The 27735-nt window shown below is 41.1% G+C and overlaps 1 protein-coding gene across 1 annotated transcript in view; it reads left to right on the top strand.

The window, feature by feature from the left end:
• b4galt1l (DP-Gal:betaGlcNAc beta 1,4- galactosyltransferase, polypeptide 1, like) overlaps positions 1–25046 on the top strand; it is a 30939-nt gene extending 5893 nt beyond the window's left edge. The window contains exons 3-6 of the mRNA XM_080008384.1: positions 5079–5266; positions 8913–9035; positions 16299–16403; positions 20064–25046. Of these exons, the coding sequence (XP_079864510.1) occupies positions 5079–5266; positions 8913–9035; positions 16299–16403; positions 20064–20193 (546 nt within the window). The 3' untranslated portion in view covers positions 20194–25046. The remainder of the gene's footprint in view (positions 1–5078; positions 5267–8912; positions 9036–16298; positions 16404–20063) is intronic.
• The last annotated feature ends 2689 nt before the right edge of the window (positions 25047–27735 follow it).

Raw genomic sequence — 27735 nt, 5'->3', positions numbered from 1 at the left:
GTTGAATTCCTTTATTAATGATTTTAAAATTAGTAAAAACGTATATCTTAGCTGCCTGCGCAAGCGAGGCCGTAATTGGCAAAGATTTTCTCTCCTGCTATGAGATTGGAGGCTTGACGGCTAAATTTGTTTGTGCAGTTCTTGTGTGATTGTTTGCGGTTGATACTTACACTTTTTCTTCCCTCTCTTATCTTATTCCTCACCCTTCTTCTTTTTTCCTCCCTTGTTTTTAATATTTTGTCCACAACCTGCTTCCCTTGCTCAAACCGCCAACCCCCTTTGCATGTCAGGCATTTTTGGCCAATGGCTGTGGTCGCAGAAGGAGATGAGACCTGTCCCTTTGCTTGCTCTCGGCCAATAGCGGGACCCGTTGGCTGAGTGGGTGCGAATGGTAATATGGGCATCTTTCTCTTTTCTCTCTGTGTTTCCTCCTCTTTTTCAGGGCTAAGAAGCAAGACTGATCACATTTTAGCCCAAGTTAAGCTCTTTTATTAATCCAAATTTTAATCAATTTTTGTTTTTTTTCTTGTGCATCTTGCAAACTTTAAGACTGTCCACCTGGTACTATAATTTGGACGATCTTGTGCATTATAAGCCTGTCCTTATTAACAAAAGGTGATCTGTATGTTTAAGGCTTCTTCTATATAAATTTGACTAATGTGTGTTCATTCCTTGGATCGCTTGCAGCTTTTGATTAGGAATGGTCACAGCTTTTTCAATAGCAAAAATTATGAATGTTTTAGTATTATCTGTTCAATTTGGTGCAGGCAAGTTTGAATAGAATCAGTTTGTTTGTAAATATAATGCTTGTCAACAAATAGCTAATAAGTAACAGTGCAGACAATAACTTGTTCAAGAACAAAAAGTTTATACGCAAACCTCAGCTGGTTTTAAATCTAAGTGAGCATGAGATACTGTAGCAGAAAGGTTCCCTAAAAAAAAAAAAATACCTTACAGTGCATGAAAGTATCAGGATATATAACAAAGTGCCTAAATTTTATATAGCTTGTCATAGTTTCCGACATTTATTAGTCTCATTCAACAGTTAAACCTTTATGGTTGCATTATTAGCCCCAAGTCATGGATTTAAAAATAAGAGCCATGTTGACAAATAAATATTCATTGTAGTCATGTAGGCTGCTCAGGTTAACCCCAACCAACTGAAGAAAGACTCTTAACATCGAACAATGATAGATGCGAACTAAACAAAACCTTACTTGGCTTTCTTTTCATTCTCAGGCAAAGTGTGGTTATCCATATTCATATAATTTTGGCATTGTTTAAATGGTTGGCAGATAATTGGTCATAGGTGTGCATAACGCCGTGACTGCTGCCTCAAATGTTCCAGTAAACTCTGTCATAGACTTCTGGGAAACATAATTTGCTATATTTTGCATATTGTACTCGTATTTTCAGGATCTCATCACTGTCATACTCTGAAAAGTGTTGTATATTGTCTTTATCCAGATTTTTTTTTTCGATCAACCCCATTTACCATAATCTTCTAGTCTGCTTTGTTTAACAATGGTCTAAAATATATTAAATATTAGAGAGGTCTTACAGTGCTGTTGGGGAAAGGTGCTTTTTAGTTGTACCTGCACATAAAACCACTGAAAGTTGAGACTCCCATTGGCCCATTATGTCTACCTGAAAGACAGACACAGAACACAATACTCTGTTGTTCCCTTTCTGTCTGTGTGGAAAGTCATCCAATGACAGCTAATGACTGTTGCTTAGGTTAATTCTGCCTATGTTAATTGAGACCAGGCTCGGGAGGTGCGGTGGGGAAGATGAGACAAATCTAGTAATGAGGGGTGTTTTCTGATCCCCTCACAAGGAAAGAAAAGTATTTTTACTTCTCTGTGTCTGTATTAATATCTTATTTAAATCGGTACGTTTTATAACATGTTATTGTGAGCACCATTCTTAATTTTGGAAATACCGATACAGTATTTTGTATCTGCTCTCTTCCTCGGGTTCTAGAATTGGCACAGCTGTATGGAAGCAAATAAGTGTTGTGTTTTGAATATTTAAAGCCATCGTATTTGTTTTGTTGATATTTAAACTAATTTAAATTCATAACATTGAAATATGTCACCTTTAAAACTTGTTTACAAATTCAGATCCAACAATTAAAGTTGCAGATATTTGAAGAACTATATCCAGGCTACTCAAGTTAGATTGGAAACAGATTCAAAACCAGCATCCGGGTTACCAAGGACAGCCAGAAAGCAATCGACCCGAACACAATCAAACCACCTTCTAGCCTATTAGTCATGTGTTACGAGAAAAAATTATTTAGTTAAATATTGAATTATCAAGCTAGGTATGAATTAACCACAAAAAGTCAGGAGAGTCCTGTCTCTGGTTGACTATGGGGGGGGGGGGGGGGACAAACCGTACTCAAACACACACACACCTGGGAAGTGGGGGATGGCTGGTATGGTAAAGGGGAAGGTATCACTTTGGATTAAATTAGAGGGATTGTATTTGAAAAGGCACAACTAATAATAATAAAATAAATTGCCGTGCCCACACAAACATCACTTCGCAATGAGTACGGTTTCTAGTGGATCCCTGGGTTACCATAGTTCGGCTCTTATTGGGCAATGTCGTTTCTTGGTACTGTATACTCTCCCGGATCCACGTGGCTAGTCTAGGAGTCTGGTCCAGAATGATGAGATGCAGTGATGGCCTTTCAGGCGGGGTTCTTCCGCGGCTTGAGGTGGATTGGTGGCTTCTGAGAATCCGGTGAGCTCATTCAGGAGCCAGTGAAGTGGCTCCCCAAAAATAATTAGCTTACTGGCGTTGCGTGGCCACACAACGCCAGGAAAATGAATTATTAAACGACGGTTCATCAAGAGGCTTGTCTGAGGGTCTTATGTGAGGAGTCTCAGCACAGGAGGAGGTAGAAGGTGGGAAGGTTTTAAAGGCCTTTCTTTATACTTCCTGAAAAGGGCGGAACATGATATTTCACTGCATATATGTATGTGACAAATAACCTCTTGCATCTGGAAACTGTTGTAACTGGAAGTGACCTTCTTTGACGGCCATTGTTCCAAATGAATCTTTAAATAAAGGAGATATCGCACATGTAAATAAGTCTTTGAAATGCAAGCAGACATAATCACCCGTGTAAATAAATCTTTAAAATGCAAGAAGATATGATCACAGTCCAAAACAATATAATTGGAATAAAAGACAAGAATAGGTTATACCCGACAGGATTGCGGGTTGGGAGCGATGACCAGAGGTGACTGTGACAGCTTTTTTTAGTCTTTCGTAGTCTTCTGGTAATTGGCGCGATCTGTGAAGCATGTGGTCTTTACTGTCCTCGTGGTGTCAACAGGGTTTATGTAAAGCAGACCCTCACTCCAATAAATACATCTACGATTTTGTTTGGGGAAACACGGAGCAGATCGTGCACCGCAGCCTAGAGTACAGTCAACCTAACGTGGACACACACACAGCATAATTTATTTTTCAATACTAACATTTCCATTGTCTTCAATTTAGTTACGCACAGTTGGTATTAAAATATTTTTTGCTGGTCAAATACCCATACTGGAGTTGTAACTTTGTCATGTGATTTTGATATACAGGGGACTTTAACATGTGCGTATTTACATAAATAACATGAAAATATGATCCCTAAGTATTACTTGATTATATAATATTTAAAACATTTCACAATAAAAAATAAAGTTAGTTATTTTTGTGCAGAACCTGTATAAACAGAATCTTTTGCACGTTTATTTATTTTACCTTTATTTTCACGGAAGCCCCATTGACTTCTCTCTTTTACAAGAGAGACCTGGCCAAGGTAGCAGCCAACATACATATATTAGAAGTGAAATTATTTAATTAGTCAGACTGCTGCGTGTGTGCCTTTGCTTCAAACCTGACGTGACAGTGGGTGCGCTCCTTTTCCTCCAGGGCACCTCCCAGCAAAGGAGGAGCATTGGCTCTCTCATAAATAGAGGGGGAAATATTTGCCAGCGGCAGTACAGGCAACTTTAACAAATAGCACGACATGTCTGTCTGTAAAGCTTGGCAAAAAATAATGGCTCATCACCCAGCGGGACAAGAGACGATCAAATAATCTGATAGTTTGTGAACGATCCAACACTAATCGACATGATCTTCTACAAACTTGAATCCAAATACTGTATTTATTTTTTAATTATCATATCAAAATGTGATGTGATGCAGCAAAGAAAGCTCTGTTGTCTTTTCAAGTTGTAGGCTAAAGTTTAATTCAATTTAAAAAGCAATGCTAGAGCCTTGTGGCCGCGCCGCATGGCCAACGGGACGTTACTTTTTTTTGTTTCGGGCTCAAAGGAGCCAATTAATTTTCCTGCCGGGGGAGGAGAGCGGAGAATCTCCGCTGTACGACATCGTGGGCATAACTGAGGGGGTAACCCGGAAGCACCTACGGGATCGGCTTGGCATGAGTTCACAGTCTCCCTGAAGACGCCTTTTACTCCAGATGTTGATTCCTAAAACAGTATTTTATCCCTAACTCCTTAGCTTATCTTATCTTAGCTTATTTCACCACCGAAGCTCCGTCTTGTACGTGGTGTTTAAATAGTGTTGGCTGTGCAAAGTATGGCCTCGTATACGTCATCGGGTTGATTTAGCCCCGCCCAAAAAATCCGGACCCCAAAAATGGTGAGAAACAGTTTAAAGGTCTTAACTCCACAATTGAGTACTACATTGTTCAGACTTTTAACATGTTTTCAGCAATTACTCTCTAACATGTGGGATATGTTTTGAAGCAAATCACCAAATTCACTTTACAGGGACTTTAAACGTCCTTTCTGTGTATATCCCACATTCCCACTTGTCAAACATACAAGTGCCATTAACCTCCTCCAAACAATCAGTAATGTTAGTTTATCCTGGTGTAAAGTGTGATTAAATCCAATTGCTGTGTCATCATAGAAAGTTAGTTAGATTAGATTGTCATAGGTTTTACGCAGCAACGTTTTAAGAAGCATACTGTATGTAAATATTATCTTAAACTTAAAGTCATCAATAAAACAAATTTTTATGACTGTCTTTATTGCTTTGAACAGGATGGAGATGTGATCTTTAACAGAGCCAAGCTGCTCAATGTGGGCTACGCAGAGGCACTAAAAGAGTACGACTACGACTGTTTTGTCTTCAGCGACGTGGACCTCATTCCCATGGACGACCGCAACACCTACAGATGCTTCAGCCAGCCACGTCACCTCTCGGTTTCCATGGATAAGTTTGGCTTCAGGTAGGGTCACATCCCTCAAAGCCGAAGGGGCGCTCCCTTTGTTTGTCTTGGTCTTCAGTTTCTGTTTTCCATTTTTGTTTGTCTTTCGTTGTTATGTAAGCCTCTAGCCCAGCTATTCCCAACCTATGGGCCCAAATCATGGGCAAAACACATAGATTTTATTGAAAAAGTCAATAAAAAGTATTAATTAAAAAAAAGCAAAAAAAACAAAAACATTTTTAATTGTAAAAAATAAATAAATAATGATTTCATGGTATTTTTCCTTTTAAACCTTCAAAAATGCATCATCACTGATAGATAGGAATTTATGTTAGGGCGCACCACATCCAAGCGGTACCACGATCTACATGCACCTGTATATTTTTGAACTTGCGGTGATAATCAAAATTGATGGTTGGCTAGCCTCAGGCACACTGAAAAAGGGAAGGTGGATAAGTGGGTCTGTCCTGCCTATCCACCTTTCCCTTTTCAAACAAATAGAAAGGTTCGGAGAAAGCGAATATTTATCATTGGGGTTTGTTTTTTTTGGACAGGCATGGAAGACAAACAGATACTGCTGTGAAAATATATGTCCTCTGAGAACGCGCTGTTTAATTCACGTATTACTTCTGGTCGGATGTGGGCCGTGAACACTTTTGAGATTTTCAAGTGGGCTGCGAGTCCGAAAAGGTTGGGAACCTCTGCTCTAGCCCCCTTTCCCACTTGCACTGAAAGCCATAAATCCACTGGCAGGTGTCATGTGGAAAGGCATCCGGTCTCAATGTTCCGTAAAAGTCTTTTCGTAATTTCCCCACCCTTGTCTCGATTTCCGGGGAAATGCCGGTACAGCTGTGAATGGAAGTGTGTGGGAATGGAAGCAGTAACATTGCCGTAATGGAGGGGTGGAGCCGAATCCAAATAAAGAACAAAAACTTGGGTTTTACAAAAACTTATTTCGTACAGATATTTAAAAAAGTTATTTGTTTTCAGGAAGAAAAAAAAAACAAAAAAAATTTGAAACAGGGCGTGTCTGATCAGAACCGTGGCGCTCAGCTGCAAAGATGAGGAAGTGAAACATGTCCAGTCTCTACGAAGATAGGTCTAGATGTGTCTTTTAGAGTTAGTCTCTCTCTCTCTCTCTCTCTCTCTCTCTCGCTCTCGCTCTCGCTCTCGCTCTCGCTCTCTCTCGCTCTCTCTCTCTCTCTGCGATCAGCATGAAGTATTCACTGGAGACATATTGCCACACATGTTAATGCCAGGATCTTCCAGCAATGGCAGCAGTCTCTTATTTTGTCCAGACAGAATCTGGATACAAGATGCCAAATTTGAACAAGGTCTGTGTTTGTGTGTGTGTGTGTGTGTGTGTGTGTGTGTGTGTGTGTGTGTGTGTGTGTGTGTGTGTGTGTGTGTGTGTGTGTGTGTGTGTGTGTGTGTGTGTGTGTGTGTGTGTGTGTGTGTGTGTGTGTGTGTGTGTGTTTTTCATGTTTTCTGTAAGCCAGCATCATCTGGATATAATAAGACAGGACTCTGTGGCGTGGTAGTTAGGCCTGTGGAGGAACGCCAGTTTCCTCTTGTTGGACAATTTGTTCACTGACTTGATCTTGGTGACTGAGCTGCATAAAGTCACTGCAGGGAAAGTCTAATCACAATACTTCCACAAGTTAAAGGGCAACTTGCAGGTTGGCCAACCCATTGATTTAAAGGGGATCTATTATGGAAAACACACCTTAAGTGCTTGTGCACATACATTTGGGTCTCTGATGGGCCTACTGACACACAAACTGCGAAAGAAGACAAGCCAGTCAGTTTTTTTATGAGCGGCGTATTTTGGAAAACATGTAATAAAACATACCATTCAGCTTTGCTTCAGGGTTTCTCGAATTAGAACCGTCCTCCCTCTGCGTAACTCCCCCCATGGCTGGAGCGCCACCGGACCCGCTACCATCGAAGCTAAGAGCTAAGCATGGGAATTGTCCTGTTGGATGCAGAGACCAGCACAAATCTTTTTGTTCGACATCACAAGCAGGTTCCCAATTTTCTTAACTGTTTAGGTATGTTGTAATTATTCTAATATTATAATTGTAATTATCCAAATAAGTTACTTATTGAGGGAAAAGTGTTATTCTTTACAAATCAAGACTCGATAGTCAACAATGGCACATTGCTGGAAAAATAATAAATGTTTATATTGAACCGTGACCCCTAATTAATGCTGTCCATGACAAAAAATGCAGACAATGGAAAGTAATTATTTAAGAAAAACTTGCATGTGGTGGATAGACTGTAGGCTGCGGCGTGTGATCCGCTGTGTATTTCTCCAAATAAAACCCCCAAAAAAATAGTGTGTTTTTGTTGAAGATGTATTTATTTTATTTTCCAACATTTACATGAAACAAAATCCCTGGAGTGGTGTCCCAGATGTGGTGTCCCAGTGCGGTGTCGGCAAGTTGGAATAAACTTTTAAATTAGGCCTTGTAGGTCTAATATAAGTGAAGATTCAGCAACTGGATTGATTATTTATCGCCTCAGATTTTGGTGAACTGATTAGGTGAAGTCAGGGAAAGTTAACAGACTAAATACAACGGAACCGGGGGTAAATCTAAAACCCCATTGGCTCACAGAAACTGTAACTTGTGCACAAACCCCATCAGCTCAGAACTAGAGGCCCGGCAACTCATTTACATTTAAAGTCACACACACAGTCAGCCTGTTTTGGAACTAAATGGTTTATTATATTATTTATAACATGATATGTTATAGAATGGCTCGGCTGTGTCGTCTGAGTGGTATTTTCTGCAAAAACTTGTTTTGGCGATCTCAGACCTATATTAACTTATGAAAAGGGGCAAAATTGGTCCCCTTTAAAGTGTGGGGAAGTTAAGTAGCGATTTGATTTTTATTATTAAAAAATGATTGGTTTACTTAGAACTACAGCTGGACTCATTTTTGTAATCCAATTATCCACGGCGAGTTCCCTACTTGTATCAAATAAAATATAATTAATAAATAGTAATAACACATAATAAAGAGATGGTTCCACTGTGGGAGACTCGTGCGGAGAGACGCTGACTGTGTTTTTATTTTGGATTTATTTCCATTTAACCCTCCAGGACTGAGCAGTGTACCTACCATCCCCTGAACTTTGCTTTCTTGTTGGGCCTGCTTGTTTGCTTTTGATGTACCAATGTGTTCAAAACCAGTATTATTATTATTATTATTATTATTATTATTAATAATAAATAATTTAATCTGGGTGTACTAGCCACTGTATTCCATGGAGAGGGACTTCAATTCCGGTCATGGTCAGATACCAAAAGAGTGAGTAGAGACACCGGCAAACTTAAGAGACACAAAGGGAGAGGTTACAGTGCGGATACCATGACCGTATACAGGAAGAGAGAGTATTTAGGTGACACCGTGGCATGACACCACGGAGGAAGAGAGGCATTCTTAGATGTCTTTCATCTGCTAGGTTGCTCATTTCCTGTAACAAGTAACAAGTTTGGCCGTTTTTTAGCGCCTGTGTGCGAGTTAACCAGTAACATTAAAATCTTTCAGGCAGCTATTAATGATGGTGTACACTGCAATTTAAACCAATGACTTAATTTTCTCTCTTGCTCTTCCTCCATCTTCTATATCTACCCCCCGCCCCCCCCTTTTCCTCCAGGTTACCTTATAATCAGTACTTTGGAGGTGTATCGTCTATGAGTAAGGAGCAATACCTAAAAATCAACGGCTTCCCTAACAACTACTGGGGCTGGGGAGGAGAGGACGATGACATCTACAACAGGTAACACACCCATCCATGGCCAGTTCTGAGCATAGGCTGTATAGGCGGTCGCCTAGGGCGCCAATCATCCATGGGGGTGCGAGCCAAGAAGAGGAAATGAAACTGAAAGAAAATAAAATTTCAAAGAAAATTGTAATATATTTTTAGAATACAAAACATAAAGATGTTCAAGTTCAAGAGATTATTTGTCACATACATACACATACGGTCGTACATATATGCAGTGAAATGTCATGACACCCGGTGATTACGCACAAGCTCTATAAGCTCGAAAAATACTATAATAACGTGCGCATGCGATGCTTGCGCAGGCGGCCGCAAGGGGCGGCACCACAATCGCGATTCTGGGTTCTATAATTATATAATAGAATTAATTGTCTGTGTTGTATTAAATATACATCTAAATCCTCCTAAATGAAACTTTACCATAACTTACCTCCAGTACTTACCTCACAGAGTAGAAATCCTCCCAGTGTTCACATCGTGTCTTGGTCACGACGCCCCACTAGCTGAGGGATGTTTATTGTTAGGCGCACCCAGGTATTATTTTTAAGGTTTTTAAGAAAGAAAAAAAAGTTTTTGGCCACCCCTAATCCACCTTTCCCCCCCATGGGTTTTTGATTTTGCCCAGTTGTCGAGTGCCTGGCAGCTGGCAGCCGCTCTGTTTTGATCTCAACCAGGGACAGACTGTATTGGCAATTCCAGGCATTTTCCCAGTGTGTTGCTTGACAATAGGGCTGATACAACGCAAAATATTGTGGTGTTTGGCGGCGTTAACTAGACAGGAATCAGTGACGGCGACCCAGACGATAGTTCCTTTGGTAGCCGAAGCCCTGTTCTGTTCACTCACTCACAACCACCCCGAGGGCTGAGTTGTCCGGATGGAAACAACGAAGGGATGGCTGTGACCCGCTTTATACAACTTTTCTCTTTATCTCGCTGTTTCTTCACACTACAACCAGCAACACGTCAACATCTCCGCATACCTCTCCCTCATCCTTCTCTGTCAGCATCCTCCCTGCACAGAACAACCCAGAACCCTCCCTCTCATAACCTCGACCAATTACCTTCTGTTCTGGACACCTCGCCCCAATAAGATAAACTGACGCAAGTAACACAACATGACCCACCGATCAACTGGACCCCCCCTGAATCCCCCCCCACACACACAGCGACAGCGTTAATAAACTAAAATACAGACCAAAAGGAAAAACAGCGGAAAATGGATTGGTTCGTGTCATCAAATTAAAAAATGAATAACAAACAAGGTAAAGAAAAATAGGCGAAAGTTGTTCTGTCTTCTGTTTTTCTTGAGGAAAGCTAGATTATTTTTTAAGATTAAGTATTTTGTTGGCTCGTTATTTTGCGATATACTTGCATAAAAATTCACCCGAATGCAGAAATAACAGTCTCTGAAACTACATTTCCTTCTGGGGGAGAACCCTCAGACCCCCCTCCACCAAATGTTTTGTCGATGGGGTTGGGTTGGATTGAGGTGAGGTGGCAGCATGAGAGGGCAGGTTGGGAGGTGTTTGGGCAGGATGTCAATAATGAATCCTGTGTATTGCTGCCTGCAGCTATATTTATTATTATAAAAAGCATACCAATTTGAATGGGATAATAGAGGAATATCTGCAGCCCTGATATATTTACATATTTATTTCTCTTTTTAGTTTACATATTTTTTTTATTTTATTTATTCAGTGTTTAAGCTAAAACCATGAGAATACACTTAAAACTGTAAATTGAGCATTATTATTATTCAATCTGTATCGTGATAATTATCGCATCGATCGATATTAAAAAAAATATTGTTGATAACATCTTTGACCATATCATCCAGCCCTAGTTCAAATCGAAAATTGTCTATTAGTTTGAAAAAATATAGAGATTTTATCTCTCTTACCTCAGTTCCTGTGAAGCTGAACGAATATAGACAAAAACTTTTAGTAAGTAAGTAATTTCAGGAATAAATGAATGACCCTTCTTTTTTGTATGATATACAGATAGAATTAATACACTTACATTGTCAGGAACACATGTGGTGAGAGTGGTTTCATCCTGTGATGCAATTGTAATCTACTTACACCATAGTCCTATCAGGTGAATAACAGGGTACCAGAAAGTTTTCAATACACATTTGACAATAGACAATATATTATTTTGCACTTTGCAGCTGCCATAGCAGATGAATCAACTGGGAAAGCATTAAAGAAGCTTGTTCGGTTGACCAGTGAGTTTGTATGATTGAGGTGTGGATAAACAGGGTTGTACTGTATGTCTTATGGCATCGTGCTCGGGTGTTGGAGAACCCGGCAGACCTGCCAGGCTAGTTTAGAGTGGATCATGCCTCCTTTATGAGATTTGAAAAGTATGCTACATCTGTTCTATTGGACAGCATAGACGACTTGTTGTGGCCGGAAATGACTGCTTCCCTCTGTGGGCTACAATGACTCACTCATCCCATTCATATTGCATTACAGTCATTTAGCCAAAGCTTTCGTACAAAGAGACTTCTGGTTGCTGAGCATTAGAATACATTTAAATACCTAAACTCTGCAGCTTAATTAATCTCTGCTTTGTTGGAGGTTGTTTTGGTACACAGTATTTTTTTAATTAAAACTACAAAACATTGCAAGCAACAAACAGCCCTGTGAGTATTGAATGTCTGATAGCGCTTATTCTCCTAATACAACATCTCTAAAAATAGAATGTTTGACTGAATCTGTGTATCTATGTTCACGATGCCTGGCCTGGGAGTGGGTTCAATGGTCCAGGCCGAATTCCAGCTGTCTGACCCACAGCTTGCTCCTGTCTCCAAATGAGTTCTGAGTTTACGTGAGAAGGCCTGGTCTCCAGCAAATGCTTAATGGCCCCGTTACAAACCTCCCCCTTGCGGCCCCAATTAAAAGCTTGATGCTCGTTCATAGAACCAATGTGGACACCGATTTGAAGATTATTCTATCTCATATTAAAAAAAACCATATAGTGACACCCATAGAAAATAAAGTCAAAGCCTCTGTTGGAGTTTGCATCCATCCATGAATGCATGTTTTTTACGGTTCCTTTCAATGAGACCATCCCTTGTTGCTCTGTAACTGCAGACTTTTCTGAAGCCTCATTGAGGTTATTTATCTTTAGGCCAACTGGATTGCCACATGGAAATACCCCAAACCAGGATAAACAGAGGAGCATTTTTGTTCATTAGCCCGTGTGGAAAGTCATTTGGCCTGCTAATTTTTTCCCTTCCAAAGAGATTTTTCAAAAATCAGATTGCTGCCTATATCCATGTTGATCCCCGGGCAAAGGAACTGGTGGCAATTACTTATCAGTCACACCAAAAATCCCCAAGCCTCATTTAATTTGTTTATAGTGTATTTTTTTTTTTGGTAAATCTTTTATACGGGCAAGGGTAATCTACTCATGAATTCCTATTGGCAATACAGAGGAAAAGTATACTCAATGTTTAAAACTCAGGGGCAGAACTGAGAGGCTCCAATAGTTGAAGAGTTGGTCTTTGTTCATCTGGTCTAAACAAGTAGATTTATTGAACTTGAATTTGATCACTTGATACTTGAATACAATGAATTGTATTCAAGCCTGCCAATTCATTTCAGCCTAAAATGTCTTAACATTAACGTGTTGAGTGAATAATGCTGTATGAAATGTTTGGTCCTATAAGGCATAAGATGAAAGAATGTCAACAGAGTCGTGGTGTGATTTTAATATCACGGAGCCCCTGTGTGCCATGTTAGTTTCACCATCTTCAGAGAGGTATGGAATGCAGATTGAGTCCGTGGGGCGACGTGTCTATAGGGACAATGTTGAACTCTGGAACCAGACGGTTGGAATTTTGTGCATCACAGAGAGCAAGGTGCCCTGGATTTTTGTCACCCGATATGTGGTGTTGACAGGAGATCTCTCCGTTGTGTACACTGTGCCGGGGGCGCTGAATTATTGATTTGAGTCCACACCTTGTCGGCTCTCCTGCAGGCCTTGACTTCCCCACTTACACTTTCTGTCCTGCTACCGGGATGCTCATTGGATTAATGCTACACCACTGCTACTAACTGCACTTACTTAAAACCTGACTGCCACTTGCCCACGTTGGCATAGTGGTACTATGTGATAACTCTGTGGAAAGATCTGTACATGTTATTGTTGTTTTTATTTTTTTTTATCTACATCTTACTTCTTATCCTTTTCTTGACATGCTCCATGTCCAGCTCTTATCAGCTTATCTCTGGACTCAAAATACAGATTAAGTACTTTGACGTAATATTTTCCAATTCCTTTTGTTCTGACATTAACAATTGTAGCGGTGCAAATGTGTAATTTGACATTGAATGTTTAGCGTTAACACTACATAGTCATATACTGTATAATAATTAATAAAAATTTGTAGGATAAATAAGAAACAATTATTTATTCTTAAATACTTGGCAAATAAAAGATGATATAAAAAAATGGAAATAATGAATAAATATAATAGAAAATCCATAAAACAGATTAGAAAAGCATTTTAAATATTCTTGTCATCCTCTCTTCACTCCCCCCAGGGGAGGAGGGAGACCAGTCCCAAGCTAGACCTGATCTAAGGTTTCCTGTAGCCTCCTTTCCTCCCGTGATAAGCAGACTGTGCTGCCACTTTCACTTTTGTAACGTCAGACGAGGTATTAATAAACACGCTTAACATTTTACAAATTAGAATATATATTTTTTAATTTGATGAACGTCTGCAATGTTATCGGTGTATGCCCTAACTCCGGTAACCACGGCAACCCTAGTATACGTACATGAATGACTTACTTGATTGGTAAATTAAAGGGTAAAAAATGGCAAGCGTTGGCTTTGGACAGGCTTTTGTATTTGGAGCTTTTTAAAGTGGATTTTACAAGAATCACTGTGGACACACATTTTGCAAGGTGCAGATTATACAAAAGTTTCATACACACTACTCCACTGTACAAAATTTGTATAGTATGGTAGTTCCTGTGTTAGACTATACTTGTGTCTAATCATGTTATATTAAGACCTCTTCACAATATCTATCACAATATTTAAGTTATGTAAAAGAACATCCTAATTGGCCCTCTGCCCTCGCCACATGAGGCTGTGCGTGGCTAAGCAGCAAGCTAAACACTTTCCCAAAATAGTACCCGAGACAGGGGCTGACTTGTCAGTGTCTTTAATGGCAGCGGTGTGAAGCTGGAACAGCACAAAAGTACCCAGATAAGTGATCAATCTGTGTGCAAATGCAAGTAACCTGTCAATAACTTGTCATAACTCTTATACTGTGTGCATGGATGAGTAAACTTACAGATTCTTCTCCTGCTACGATGTCACAATGCTGTCACGATGCTGTCACGATGCTATGATGCCGATTAGGAGGGGCAGAACTATAGGACAGATAGAACATATACCGCTTTTAAACCAAAATTAGCGAGTATACCCGGGCTTTTTTAAATGTGGGTAAACCCACTAAAAATGGGCGATTGACGCCTTTCCATTGCCAGGAGACCAGTATGCCTTTCTTTTTCTTCTGGTGTGAAACACATTCGACGTCACAAACTGGACAGCATACTGCATGAGTATCCATGCCCGCACCGGCAGCCGTTCTTTGACCCTCCTCCAGTTCAAGGACCGGTTTTGGGTGGTGCTGGAGTGGCTCAGAGCCCAGCAGGGAATGTGGGGGTTCTCCGCTGGTCCCCATGGTGCAGTCCCCACACGCAAAACTGTCATGGTTCCGCATGCGGAAGAGACGTTAATAACTTCTGATTTTGGATTCTAAATCAGATATGAAATAATCCAATGCTACACGGATATTCATGTCTGTTTATGCGCCGACGTCCGCAACTTTAACGCGCGCTGCATCGGTAAAGGAGTGAAAATAAGCGGGTGTACACGAGTGTCATGTTTCAATCTCTGCCGATTGGAGCAGATAAATAGCCGATAGACCTGTGACTATTACAGAGTCATTTGTCCTGGGAATGAAACCCAGGTGTAACCTTTCCCACTAATGACAAATGCCAGATTTTAGCGGGTGTTACCAGGTTTTTCATGCTGTGGAACAGCGGTATTAGTACCACAGTATCACAACAGACATGATAGATCACAAGGGAAATGGGTGCATTCAAATTTATTCAAAACGCATTCCAATTATCTTGACAAGTCGTCAAGCAGAGCCAAAGAGAAAAACAAAAGAAGTTTCAGATTCTCTGGACTGGCTTGGAATCATTTTCTTAGTGGATTCAAAATAAAATACATTCAGTTTATTTTTAATTATGGCACCCTTGTAGTTCTGGAGCAGTATCAGAGAAATCCTTGGCAACTTGGAGTCTTGCAACGAGAGTAAACCACTTTTAGGAATCTCTTGACGCTTTCGATTTCAAGTTTTATTGGGGATATTTCAGGCAAGTAAAACGCCACAGGCTGCCTTACCCCTTTCCAGTGTTTATTTTTCTGAATTTAAGGCATGAATCTCTACCCAGAAGTGTTTGCGGTTGATCTTCATCATTTTGTTTTCCACGCTACTTGAGATGTTGGGGAAGATAACTTGCTTGAATATAGTTAGTTGTGGCTGAAGCTAACCTTAGCAAAGTTTTCCTTTTACAGTTCCTAGACCCCACTCTTCTTTTATTGTAAAATCCAGAACTATTCCACGCTACAGAGGCAGCAAATCTGGCATTCTTCATTAAATGCTTTGTTTTCATAAAGCTGCATGCTATGCTCCATGCTAAACGCTCGATAATTTCAGACCCCTCCAGTCTTCAAATTCATTTTGTAGTAGCAAAATTTGTTGATGTTGCTCAAATGGACATCCCATCACACATTTAACTCACTATGTGAAATGGAACCATTGGTTGAATTATTATTCTGAGTGAACTAGCGGAAAAGCCACTTCACCCAACGAAAATGGAACTATATTGAAGAAATGGCATTTATATGTATATTTTTAGACACTGGTCTTTTAAACTGGTCACAGTATAATCTCGTCAGTCTCGTACTATTATTTTTCTCTCTTGGTTGTAGATAATGATTTTGTTATAATGGTCATGGGATGTAATGGTTGCTGTGGCCTTCAGATGCCTTTTACAATAAATGTGCACAATCACAATTTGTGTGTGTGTGTGTGTGTGTGTGTGTGTGTGTGTGTGTGTGTGTGTGTGTGTGTGTGTGTGTGTGTGTGTGTGTGTGTGTGTGTGTGTGTGTGTGTGTGTGTGTGTGTGTGTGTGTGTGTGTGTGTGTGTGTGTGTGTGTCAGGCTGGCCTCCAAGGACATGTCTATTTCCCGTCCCAGCGGAGTGGTGGGGAAATGCAGGATGATCCGTCACGAAAGGGACAAACAGAACGACCCCAACCCACAGAGGTGAGGCACCTTGCCCTCTGCTCGCTCTCTCTCCACCTGTCACAGTATCTCACTATCCCTCTATTTCACTGTCTTCCCCACTCTCTCTCCCTCCCTCTCTCTCTCTCTCTCTCTCTCTCTCTCTCTCTGTCTTCTACTCTCCCTCTCAATGTCTTCCACTCTCCCTCTCCCTTTCAATCTCTCTCACTGTCTTCTAGGCCCAATCTCAATTCCCCCCCTTGACCCTACCACATGACCCTAGCCCTCTGTTTTGCGCGGGCCCGCATAGGGTAGGGTGTCCCGTTTCTGATGGGGTTCGAGGGGTAGTGGTCATTTCACCCTCCAAATGGCCCTCAAAATTGAGTGTTTACAGATGCATTAGAACTTTGGGTAAACTGCGATTTGTGAGTAAAAGTACAGTTATTTCCATGTCCCTTATGTGAAGCCTGAAAAATAAGCAGCAAATTTTAACACCACACCTGGCACCGGCATATTGGAAACCTCTTTCCGGAATGGAATGCCGAGAGCCTCGTCGCTGGTGTGTTACATACATGTATGTGCCATCGTCGACTACTGATGTTACGAGTGGTGTCCCATTTCCGAGGTAAAGATTCCGACACCTACCCCCTGTGGCTCTGTTCTGAAGGGAAGCTACCCAGTCGAGGGCAGTCCAAAATTAGGGGTTCGGGCCAAGGAAAGAGAATTGGGATTGGCCTCTTTATCTGTCTCTCACTCTTTTCCTCTCCCTCTCTCTTCATATTCCTCTTCCTACGTGGTTTTCCTCGTGTGATTCTGTCATCAATAAATCCTCTGTGTCTGAATAGCGAATGGGTTTATCCTTCAAAAGCTCAAATGGAATCCCACAGTGTATCAGTGACTAGAGGGTGGCAACGGATCACAAAACTCACCGTTCGGTTCATATCACAGTTTTGAGTCACGGATCGGATCATTTTCGGGATCAGAAAAAAAATGTAAGGGATGAGAGAAATATAATTTTGCTTTCCATTTATTTTGTAAAACCCTTAAAGCAAGGAACTTTTGCCCATGGTCTTAAATGTAAACGACATTCAAGATGTCAATTGTTTCAATAAAATCTTAAAATACAGAACATACTACTCAATATAATAATAATAATAATACTCAATTGTTTAATGAAAGTGCAACATGAGGCACGCATGATACCTTGGTCCTTTAAACATGGTAGTGAATGAAAAATATAAGACACCCCCCCCCCCCCCCGTAACTTAATTTAATTCCAGTATCGTGTTCAATTTAAAACATTTATAACAAAATACATTTCATGAAAATCTTTTCGGAATTTTGCGAGTTACAGTCGATTTTGTAGAGAAGTCTGCATCCCTCAATACACATCCTATTTGTTTACTTGTTGTTACTACTACTTTCTTGACTTTTCCAATATGGGGGACGTGCAGACGCAGAGCGGTGACGTGAAGTAGCAGCAACACAGCGCGCCGCACCGTGAACCAATCATTGTGCTTCCGATTTAAAACCAGCACACATCTGCATCCGTCTTCATCTTATTTTCACTGCAACTCTACGTCGAGATTTATGGAATTATTACTCTAAAAAGTAACAGCGTAAAACTGTATTTCACTATGATGGTTAAATTCTGCGATTGATCCGCGGTTCACATGCGAGCCGAACCGTGGAAGGGTGAGCAACCCGTACGGATCACGGGTCAACTATGTTCCATTACACCATTATCAGTGAATGATCTTGATATAAAGCAACACACAGTCAATTTAGTTTGCAACTTAATTGTCCACTTCCACTCCTTTTCTCCTATATTTGTCAAAAGATTCATCCTGTACAGGAAAATCTTTTTTTTCCTTCAAATAATTTCAGCGTATAATCTAACCTTATTACAAACTGCCACATTGACGCTCTTTAATTCTGGTTGCTTAGATCAAGTTCAAGAGGTTATTTGTCACATACATTTACATAAGGTCATACATATATGCAGTGAAATGTCATGACACCCGATGATTATGCACAATAAGCTCTAAGCTGTAAAAATACTAAAATGTGTGTAATCAACATGAGGTGCTTGCGCAGGCAGGTTCTATAATTATATAATACAACGTATTGTCTGTGTTGTATTTAATATACATTTGAATCCTTCTTAAACGAAACTTACCTTAACTTACCTCCAGTACTTACCTCACAGAGTAGAAGTCCTGGCTATTAAAATATCAAGGGGCAGATACCGGAAATGAATGAGGAATTTCTTGTAAGACTGTTGGCTCGCCGCCCAGATCTTTCGTGTTCCATTATTCATGCCACTTCCCTGACATCACCGGATGCATTTGGACCAGGCAGGTTATATGCTGAGACCGGCTGGAGTCACAAATGGCATTAACGTGTCTCAGGCATAGTCTCTAGTGATCACTCGAGATTCAACTTCCCCTCCTAGTTGAATACAAAAATAACCGTGCTGTTGTCTCCCTCATAAGTTCAAATAAGATAACACTTAATTGATCCCTGTGGGAAAAACAAAAGTGATTGTTTATGTTTTGCATCGCTGCCATGTTATATATTCGCCATTTCTCTGTGTTTGTTTGGAGGGATGGTGGTGGTCCCTTTTATATAGTTTGAATGTATCATGAGTTCAGGCTCAGTTTCTTATTCAAGAACATATTCTGCCAACTAAAACTTTTCAGTTAAACTGATGTGACTGTTGTTCTTTGACATGGCAAACAAAACCTTTACTGACCCCCAAAAACAGTGTAAAAAGTGTCTTTGTCCATGCAGACCAGAAAGATAATTCTTTACATTTCAAAGGAAGATCTTGGTTCTTATATGGATGAATGAATACGTTCTTATATGGATGAACTATCCATCTTATATGGATGAATGTGCCAGGACGGAAGGCTAGTTATGGTAAGCCTTTAAGGACCATTTAAATAATTTACAGAAATGGGCAATTTTTTATAAATTTTTACTGATTGAATTTGGTTATTGATGCCTACGTCTATACGCAAAGAATGTAGCTGAACACGCTCCTGACCAGATATGCCATCCCCACCCTTTTCATAACGGTAGCACCTGCTAAACCTACTTTCAAATACAGTAAGGAAGTGTAATAGCCAGCCAAAAACCTCCCTGCGTATGGCTTCCACACCTACCACCTGTCGTCCTCTCGACGTCATGTTCAGGAAGTGCTGATTGTTAAGATATTCCTTTTTTTTTTTTTTCCCATCACGGACCACAATAAACACCAACAAGTATCTCGTGATGATCTTTGCCTCCATTCACAGAATTTGTTTCAGTCTTTGAAAAACAACCCTCAATGCTCATCATCCATATCTCGCTCAAGTCTCCATTTCAAAGCCTTGCCGATACACCACTTTATCAAATTGAGATATTTCACGCCGAGCAATGTTTAAATAGCACAAACGATCCAAGGCACATGGGCCCTCGATGATTATGTTTAAAGGAGGTTACGGATGAATCGTGATAACAAGCTCTGTTGCATGGGTTAAACATTGACTTATCAGAAGTAAACGTTGGCATTGCTTAACTTTATTGACACTGTGAAGTTTTCTCAATCATGCAGTATTGTGTCAAAACCCTTCTGACCTCTACCATATGTTATAATTTATATTAAGTCTTTGTGTTTTTGTCTTTGTTTGTTTTTTTTTTGTTTTTTTTTGTCTCCAGGTTTGACCGTATTGCGCACACCAGAGAGACCATGCACAAAGACGGCATCAACTCACTTTCGTACAAAGTAGTGAAAAAAGAGAGGGAACAGCTCTACACCAAAATCACAGTGGATGTGGGGAGACCCTGACCAACCAAATGACTAAAGAGGAACACAAAAAATATATATTAATATAAACAACTGGAGAAGGAATTTATTTACTGTGGAAGCAGTAAAAAAAATAGATAACACAATGTGCCTTGACACTTGAATCTTAAACATTCTGGTCCGTGAGGACCAGCTCCCTGGACTGAAGCCCCTGCCCCCAGTGATGGACAGATCTGAGATCTGTAGTGTTTCTTTATGCTGGTCTAGCTCGATGACTGACACTGGCACCATCCGTTGTCATCAGTCTGGTTTATTATGGCCCCCTTAAAACTACACAACCATTTTGTTGTTCAAGACTTTATATGTCAAACCAAATAATCAGCTCCCAGCGCGTCTTGGTGGCGGAATGAGGTCACACGATACGTTTGACCAAGACTTGGACCTGAACGTCTTGGGGAGGAAGGAAGAAAGTCACTGTTAACTTGTAGTTTGTGCTGCCAGAGCAGACAAAAATATATATTCCTTCCAAAGCATTGTAGGGGGTTTCTGTGTTGCACCAACGACCTAATGTCATCCCGATGCCACCAGATCTGTCAGATTGGGTCCAATTAATACTGATTTTGTGTAGTCTTAGGGGGCCATGGGTCACACGTTGCTGCTTGAGACAAATCCTGCATGAGCCATTAAGCCTGAATTGATATAGAAAAATATCATGCCAATGGTCTGTCGTACACAAGGGCAATCAGAGAATGTTCATTCTCGACTCTTTACTTTGCAATCATTTGTTTGGGGGTTGTTTTTATGTATGCGTGCATGTGTGGAATTTTTTATTTTTATTTTTATTTTTTATGTAGGCTATCTTGCGTCAAACTGGGGTTTTAAAAAATTATTTAATTGTGTTCCAAATCGTTCACTAGTTTCCTACTCCTTAGATAGTAATATCCAAGAATACATTTTAGCACACAGAAAGTAATACTGCGAAATTGTCTGTATTCCATACCACTTTTGCCTTTTGTGCTATAGAACCACTTTGCATGTTGGGAGCACTCCTGAGTCAACATTCACTCTCTACATTTTGGGTCACTTGTAGTGAACTATGTAGTGTGTCAATGTTTTCAAAGATGAGTCATCGGACACCCTGGTTAGTGCACTGCATGGTCAACCGGTGATTGATTTTGGAACACAATCATTGTGTTTGTTTGATCTCTTTTGGAGAGCCAGATGAGCGGGGTTGCCTTCATGTAAGAAGCCCATTGTCAGAAAAGAACATGACAATCGAGTAGTTCACTGTGGCCTTGGCTGTTAATCATCTCTGGTAAACGTCATCCATCTGGCATCCAATGTGGGATTATACAACTCACTTTTTTTTCCCCAATGCTGTGAGGCCCAAGATCTCAAGATCATTTTCTTCATCCTTTCTTACGAAGCCAGGTAGTGAGTGTTCTCTGCATGAAGAAGTTTGCTGTGTTTTTTTTCGTTCATAGTTGCGTCATTGTCAAAAGTGAATGCTGTTTGCGCTGAGCGAAGACGCACCCTAATTTTAGGAAGTTCGTCTTTATGTAAACAAAACCTGGGCACTCAAAGATTAGATCAGACAAATTCATGACAAGGCAACTAGTCAAGTGCAGGGATTGATAAGTGCCCCTCCCTCTTGAGATCCAAAGATTTGTTCTGATTGTATCTATCAAAGATAAGGTACAGAGTCCACAACCTCTGAATTTAACACACAGAGTGTAGCTAGGATCTAGCATCCCCAAAAAACCAAAGCAATAGTGAATCACAATCGGTGGAGTCTTAATTCCAAAGTGTCCTTATAAGTGCTAAACTCTACCACGCCGTGAAACTGGTTTTAGCTTCAGAAGTACATTTTATGAGATATTTAAAAAAAGAAAAAAGAAAAAAAAAAATCAAATGATAAGTGCTTCTTTGATAATCATATCTTTAAATAATGCAAATGATTTTTTTGAAGGCATTTTTTACATGCATACCAGAAATGCCTTGAAAAATAATTAAATGGAAGTCATGTATTTAGTGAATATGTGACGTGTGGGGGAGAAATGGTGTTAAGTTGTTTGCTGTTATTGTTTGCGCATTTGGTTACTAAGATCCAGAATCAGCAGTGAGCAGTTTCCTCATGTTTCCGACCTCTTGTCATACTTTTTATATTTAAACTTTGTCGTGTCAGACAGCAGTATTTGTGGAGCTTTGTTGCTCATTACTGTATGCCGAGGCAGAAGCTGGGACTTTTATCTCACGTTCAAGGAGAGTTTCCTCTGGCTACAGTACCAAGCTGCTTCCTCTATACCCGCTGATATGAAATCTGCATCACACAGCAGAGGAGGTCCAGGTGTCTCTTCTATGTGTTTGAATCAGTAGCACTGTCCCATTCAGCCTGTAAGGTAGCCTGTCCCTGGTGGAATCTGAAGGCACCTGAATGTACTTATCTGAGAGTGCTGCATCTGTCTGCTTGTGTGTGCGTGTCAGGGCTGGATTGAATTCACCTTGCTGTAAATTTTTAATGAGATTGAGTTTATTACACCGGGTACATATGTCAGTGTGGCAGTTTGGCTTGCCACCCATGTGGCGTTTTCAGGGCCCTCGAACATAAGACACAGGTGATGGAGTAGAAAACACAGCAGTTAACTGTAGAGTGTGGGCAAGCTGGAACAAGCCCGGAGCGCGTGTGTGTGTGTGCGTGCGTGTGCGTGCGTGCGTGCGTGTGTGTACCTGTTGACTGGTCTAACGGGTAACAGGTGTACAGCCACACTGAACCACACCACAGTCAGTAGTAGTCAAACTGACAACATTATAAAGCCTTCAATAAGAACAAGTAACATCTGCAGAAATTAAATCTTCATGAGAAGGTCTCCAGTCCCCCCCGCAGCTTCTGTTTTCACTCTCTTTGAGTTGAAGGAATTTAAACCAGCCCTGTGCATCATGCCTGTATATGTGCTTGTATGTGGTCACAAAAAAATATCCATTTTGCTGTTTAATAACTTAAACACCCGGAGGTGACTTCCTGTGTGTGTGTGTGTTGTTAATGGCCTTGTCATCATTGGATTGGTAAAAATGTACTGCGTTTTTTTTAACGAGAGCACAACTCACATGCCTAGCCTATAGGATAGGCTTTGCAATACATAATAAAAGTGCTGAAAGGTGCTGAGGGACAATTTCTGTGAATGAGTTTGGAAGAAGAAATGTATGCATGTCTTGTATGCCACAATTACCAGGTAAACTAAGTATAATTGAGCATTCTCACCTTGTTTTTTCTGTCTGTCTACTTCTTGATCAGCGAATCCATTGGTTTGCGTGTTACATTTTTGTCTGCCTTTGCAGAAGAGGTTCATGGATGTACAATACATTTTTTTGAGTCCCCCACCAGTCAATGGTACCAGTGAAATGGTGATTAACTGGCAAAAATCTTATTTATTAGTTGTCATTTGAAAATCATTTCCTTTGTTTTTTCCCCCCCAGAAACAGTAATTTGGTTCACACAGTAATTATGTTGAAATTACACCTGCACAAATGCAGATATTGGATTCCTTGCCTAACTTCTAATATATCAGATAATTCCATGGCCTTATATGTATATTTACTTGAATTATAAACACTAGGGATGCTTTTACCTGGACCAACTTTTCAGCTTTTTTCTCCGGATTTAGAAAGCTATATACATGGAGTATTTTAGTATGATGGCATCGCCCGATTCTTCACAAGAACTGTCGACACCAACAACATGTTCTGAATGCGGCTGCCACCACAGCCGCCATGTAAGATCATCAACCACGAATCACATGCAGGAAAATGTCTGCGGCTGATCCACTCTGATCCAATTTGGTAGCAAAACGCTCGGAAGGCCCATTTAGAATCTCTACTTGGCTGGTAAACCTGGGGAACTTTGAGTGTGTTTTGCCAGCCACTCATGCCAATGGACGAAGAGGTTAGTTCTGTGCCCTGTGCTGTGCCAAGCCCTCTGTCTCCCAGCCCTATAACATTGTTTCCATTTGAGCAGCAGGAATTACTTTTTTTTTTTCTTTCTTTTTTTTTGACAATCAGGTTTGATTTCCAGCTGGAAGCCTTGTGGACAGCGAACTAATTAGGAAAGACTACCTTCCATTGCCAAGAGATGGCCCTTGTTGCACAGAGACATTCAATGATAGGAAACCTGTCAAAGGCCTTCAACGTTCCCCCGAACAACAACAATAAAAACTCCTAGTGATGACAGGGATGTGGAGGTAGTTAAACGGACCAGTTACTTCAAACCAGCAGCTGAAGGGCTTTCAACCTCAAGCTGCAACACAGGAATGCTTCCACACATTTAGAGGTTTCCATGGTATTGCTCTGTCTGCAGACAGTATAAGAAGAGGGCCCTCCTGCGTCCCTTTTAAATCATTACCTGGTGGTGGTTCTCCCTCAGGAGGTCCCTCATGGAAGTCTTTGCAGATCTAACCTTTAGCAGAGCAGCATAAGCAGGACTAACCACTCCTCGACCAGTGGTCGGGAGTGGTTGAGTTAACTGTTTACGCCTCTGTTTGCTTTCAGCTGTATGCAGTGTGTACCGCTCTGTTTCTCTCCACCCAAAGGCCGTCAATCTTGCAAGTTGTTTGAGGTTTGAGTCCCTGAGGACAACAGTCTACCGACCGGAAGGCTAGCATAGATTCAGATTCATACAGATGGGATGGTTCGCCTGAAAACAGCTTTTTATTTATTTTTTATTTTTTTTCTTTCACTTTTTTTGTTTTAGTATTTTATAACAGAATCTGTTCTGTGTGTTTGGGTTTTTTATGTGTACAGTTTGTATTTACACTTCTTCTATGATTTGTTTTCCATCTTTGCCAAAGTGATGTTCTGAGAGAAAGCCTTAAAATTAAAACTCCTAAGGTAATAAATGTGTTGACTCCTTTTAAAAACGTGTACTTATTTAGCATTCATTTCTAATAAAGACTTTATTGATTATTAGGAAAGCTGTCAGCCATCTATAGTATCTCACTGCTGTCAAAATGTTCAATTGAGTTGCCGGTTATACACGTTGCCCAAGGGCATGGGGCTGGATGTTCGGGGGACGGCATGTTTCTCCCCGTTTTCTCAAAACCCATGCAATTTGGTATTAACCCCACTGCTCGCAATCCTAAACTAGTGCTGAGTGTCAATACTGAATCTGATACTGAAAAAGCAGATCACCAGAGCTTATCCCTCACTGTCCTCCCTGGTGAGACGCCCTCCTCACACCTGGACATGAGTCAAATGGTTTGAATCCATCATTCAAATGTTTTACTTGCAGTTACTGCAAATGTCACATATTTGCAATTTTTGTGTGTGTGTGTGTGTGTGTGTGTGTGTGTGACTGAATTGATAGAGCATTTTGAGAGAACAGGTACAATATTGCTGGAGTTGTGACCACATTTAACCCACACTGAGCCTTGCGTTCCTGGATCTGTATTCTCTGGGATGGTGGTTACGAAGCTTTTGTGACAGGGGTGAGTCCTTTTAAGAAATGATTGTAGAGATTTGTACTGTGTACAGAACCCTGGCTTATAAGTCCTAAGTAAACATGTTTAGCTTCAGAGAGGGAATGCCATTCGTAGAATGATTGACAGCAACACAAAAAGGATATTGAAGATTGAGCAACTTAAATCAACAGACCAAAACAGGTTCTATGACTGGAGGTGTGTCCTGAGGAACAATGCAAATCATTCTGCCTTCGGGTAAAGCAAATTAAGTATGACCTCACAGCTACAAATGCATTCAGTGAACGTGCACATACACCCGGCTCCATACAAGGAATCATTTCCTGTTGCCTGCGACAAGGTCTAAGCTCAGAGTCCATCAGACAGCACACTGCACAGGATCCACTGTAGGCAGATCCAACAATTGGGCAGTGCTGAGTTGCAGCCACATCACTGATCAGGGTCATGAAATTAATGATGGGTGGTACTGTAGGTAGGTAATACAGCATACTCTTCCTAATTATTAATTAGTTAAAAAAAAAACAAAAAACCCATATTTGATGCGTTATTAAGCTGGCAATCGATGAGAAACAGCCATTCGATGTATTTCCTTTATGCATGCTGTGGTGTGGAGATGGTGCAGTTTGAACAGCCACACCTGCTGTCCATCTGCTCCAGGGCTTGTTCCACCGAGCTCACTCTCTACAATAAACTTGTGTTTTCTTCCCCATCGTCTGTCTCTCTCTGCAGGAGGTCCCTGAAAACTCCACTCGGGTGACGGGTGGCAGGCGGAACTGCCACAGCTGTGCTCCTCTATATGCTGTTTCCATTGTTGGTGGCGGGGTCCGCCTTTTCTGGGACGAATGCAAAGATCGGAAAGGCAGCCAAGGTGAATTTGATAAAGCAGCGTAGCTAGTTGTGGTCAATAAACTCTCGATATGGATGAACAGAAAAAACAACACGTTGAATGAAAAAAATCTCCAGCACCATTGGGGGGGGCGGGCAGTTTCAGTTACAAACAGTTGCCGCTTCGAATGGAATTCTGGGACTTGTAGGATAATCCACCCGTCAGGGACAATCTTATGGATTGCCAAATGATCATTATCGTGGAAGTTGGTTCCTGATGCAGGCTGGAGTTGTGCTGCGTGGAGTGAGATCCCTCATTTCAAAGTAAAAGTGGACGCAAGTCTCTCTAAATATCAAGCCATTTGGAAAGAAGGCCGTCCTGGGATTTAGAACGTGTGTTTATTATTCAGACTGGGCCTGGCTTGGCCCTCTTTCCCGCGCCGCTTGGTGAGTTCCTCAACCTAAACATGTTCTTTAACACTCATCTCAACAAGTGGGAGCATCGCACACCGCACACGAGATGTAAGTGCTTCTCGTGGCAACACAAATATTTAAATTTCCCCAAGCGCTATTTTTTTCGCGGGGCAGCTCTACTCAGACACAGGGGGGAAAAGCTTTTTTTTTTAAGAATGTAGAATGTTTTCCCCGTGCCACAGTCGTTAAATCATCTTCAGTCTTTGGCCGCGTGGCCTGCTGTCAGCACCTGATGCCTCTTAGCGTCAGGCTGCAGTTGATCTGCTGATGGGATAGGGTCAGGGGTTCTATTCCCTGTGTAGAGCAAGGCACTAACACTGCTACAGTCTGGGGTTCCACTCTTGCACTAGCTCTACGAGGCTTGGGAGTTCCATTCCCTATGTCGCTCCAAGGCCCTAAAACCGTTGGTGTGAGGGGGTTCTATTCCCGGGTAGAGCAAGGCACTAACACCTCACGTCTTTAGATGTGCCCAGTCGCTCAGCACCGTCTTGTAAACATTAATGGGAAACAGAGGGCTGAGGTCCGGTTTGCGCCAACCGCCACATCTGTTTGCGCTTTAGCACCGGGTGTTGTCTGGGAAATCGACCTGGAGCGACGCGGTGAGGCTGGGAAGAAAACGAGGGGAAAACTGCGGAAAAGGAGAAGAAGGGAACGCTTCGGATGTGATGAGAGAAAATCCACTGTTAACCCCTCGCTGACCGTGAAAGAATTTGCTGACTCCTTTGGAAACGGAGTGAGCACGGATTTTTGGGAATCTGGAAGAAAAGTGAATTACAATTGGAGGCCTACTTTTTTTTTTTTGTTTTGTTTTTTTAAT

Source organism: Zeus faber, assembly GCF_960531495.2.
Source record: "Zeus faber genome assembly, chromosome: 10".
NCBI classification, from domain to species: domain Eukaryota; kingdom Metazoa; phylum Chordata; class Actinopteri; order Zeiformes; family Zeidae; genus Zeus; species Zeus faber.
Note: the sequence above shows the minus strand (reverse complement) of the source record. Positions and strands in the feature narration are given on the sequence as shown.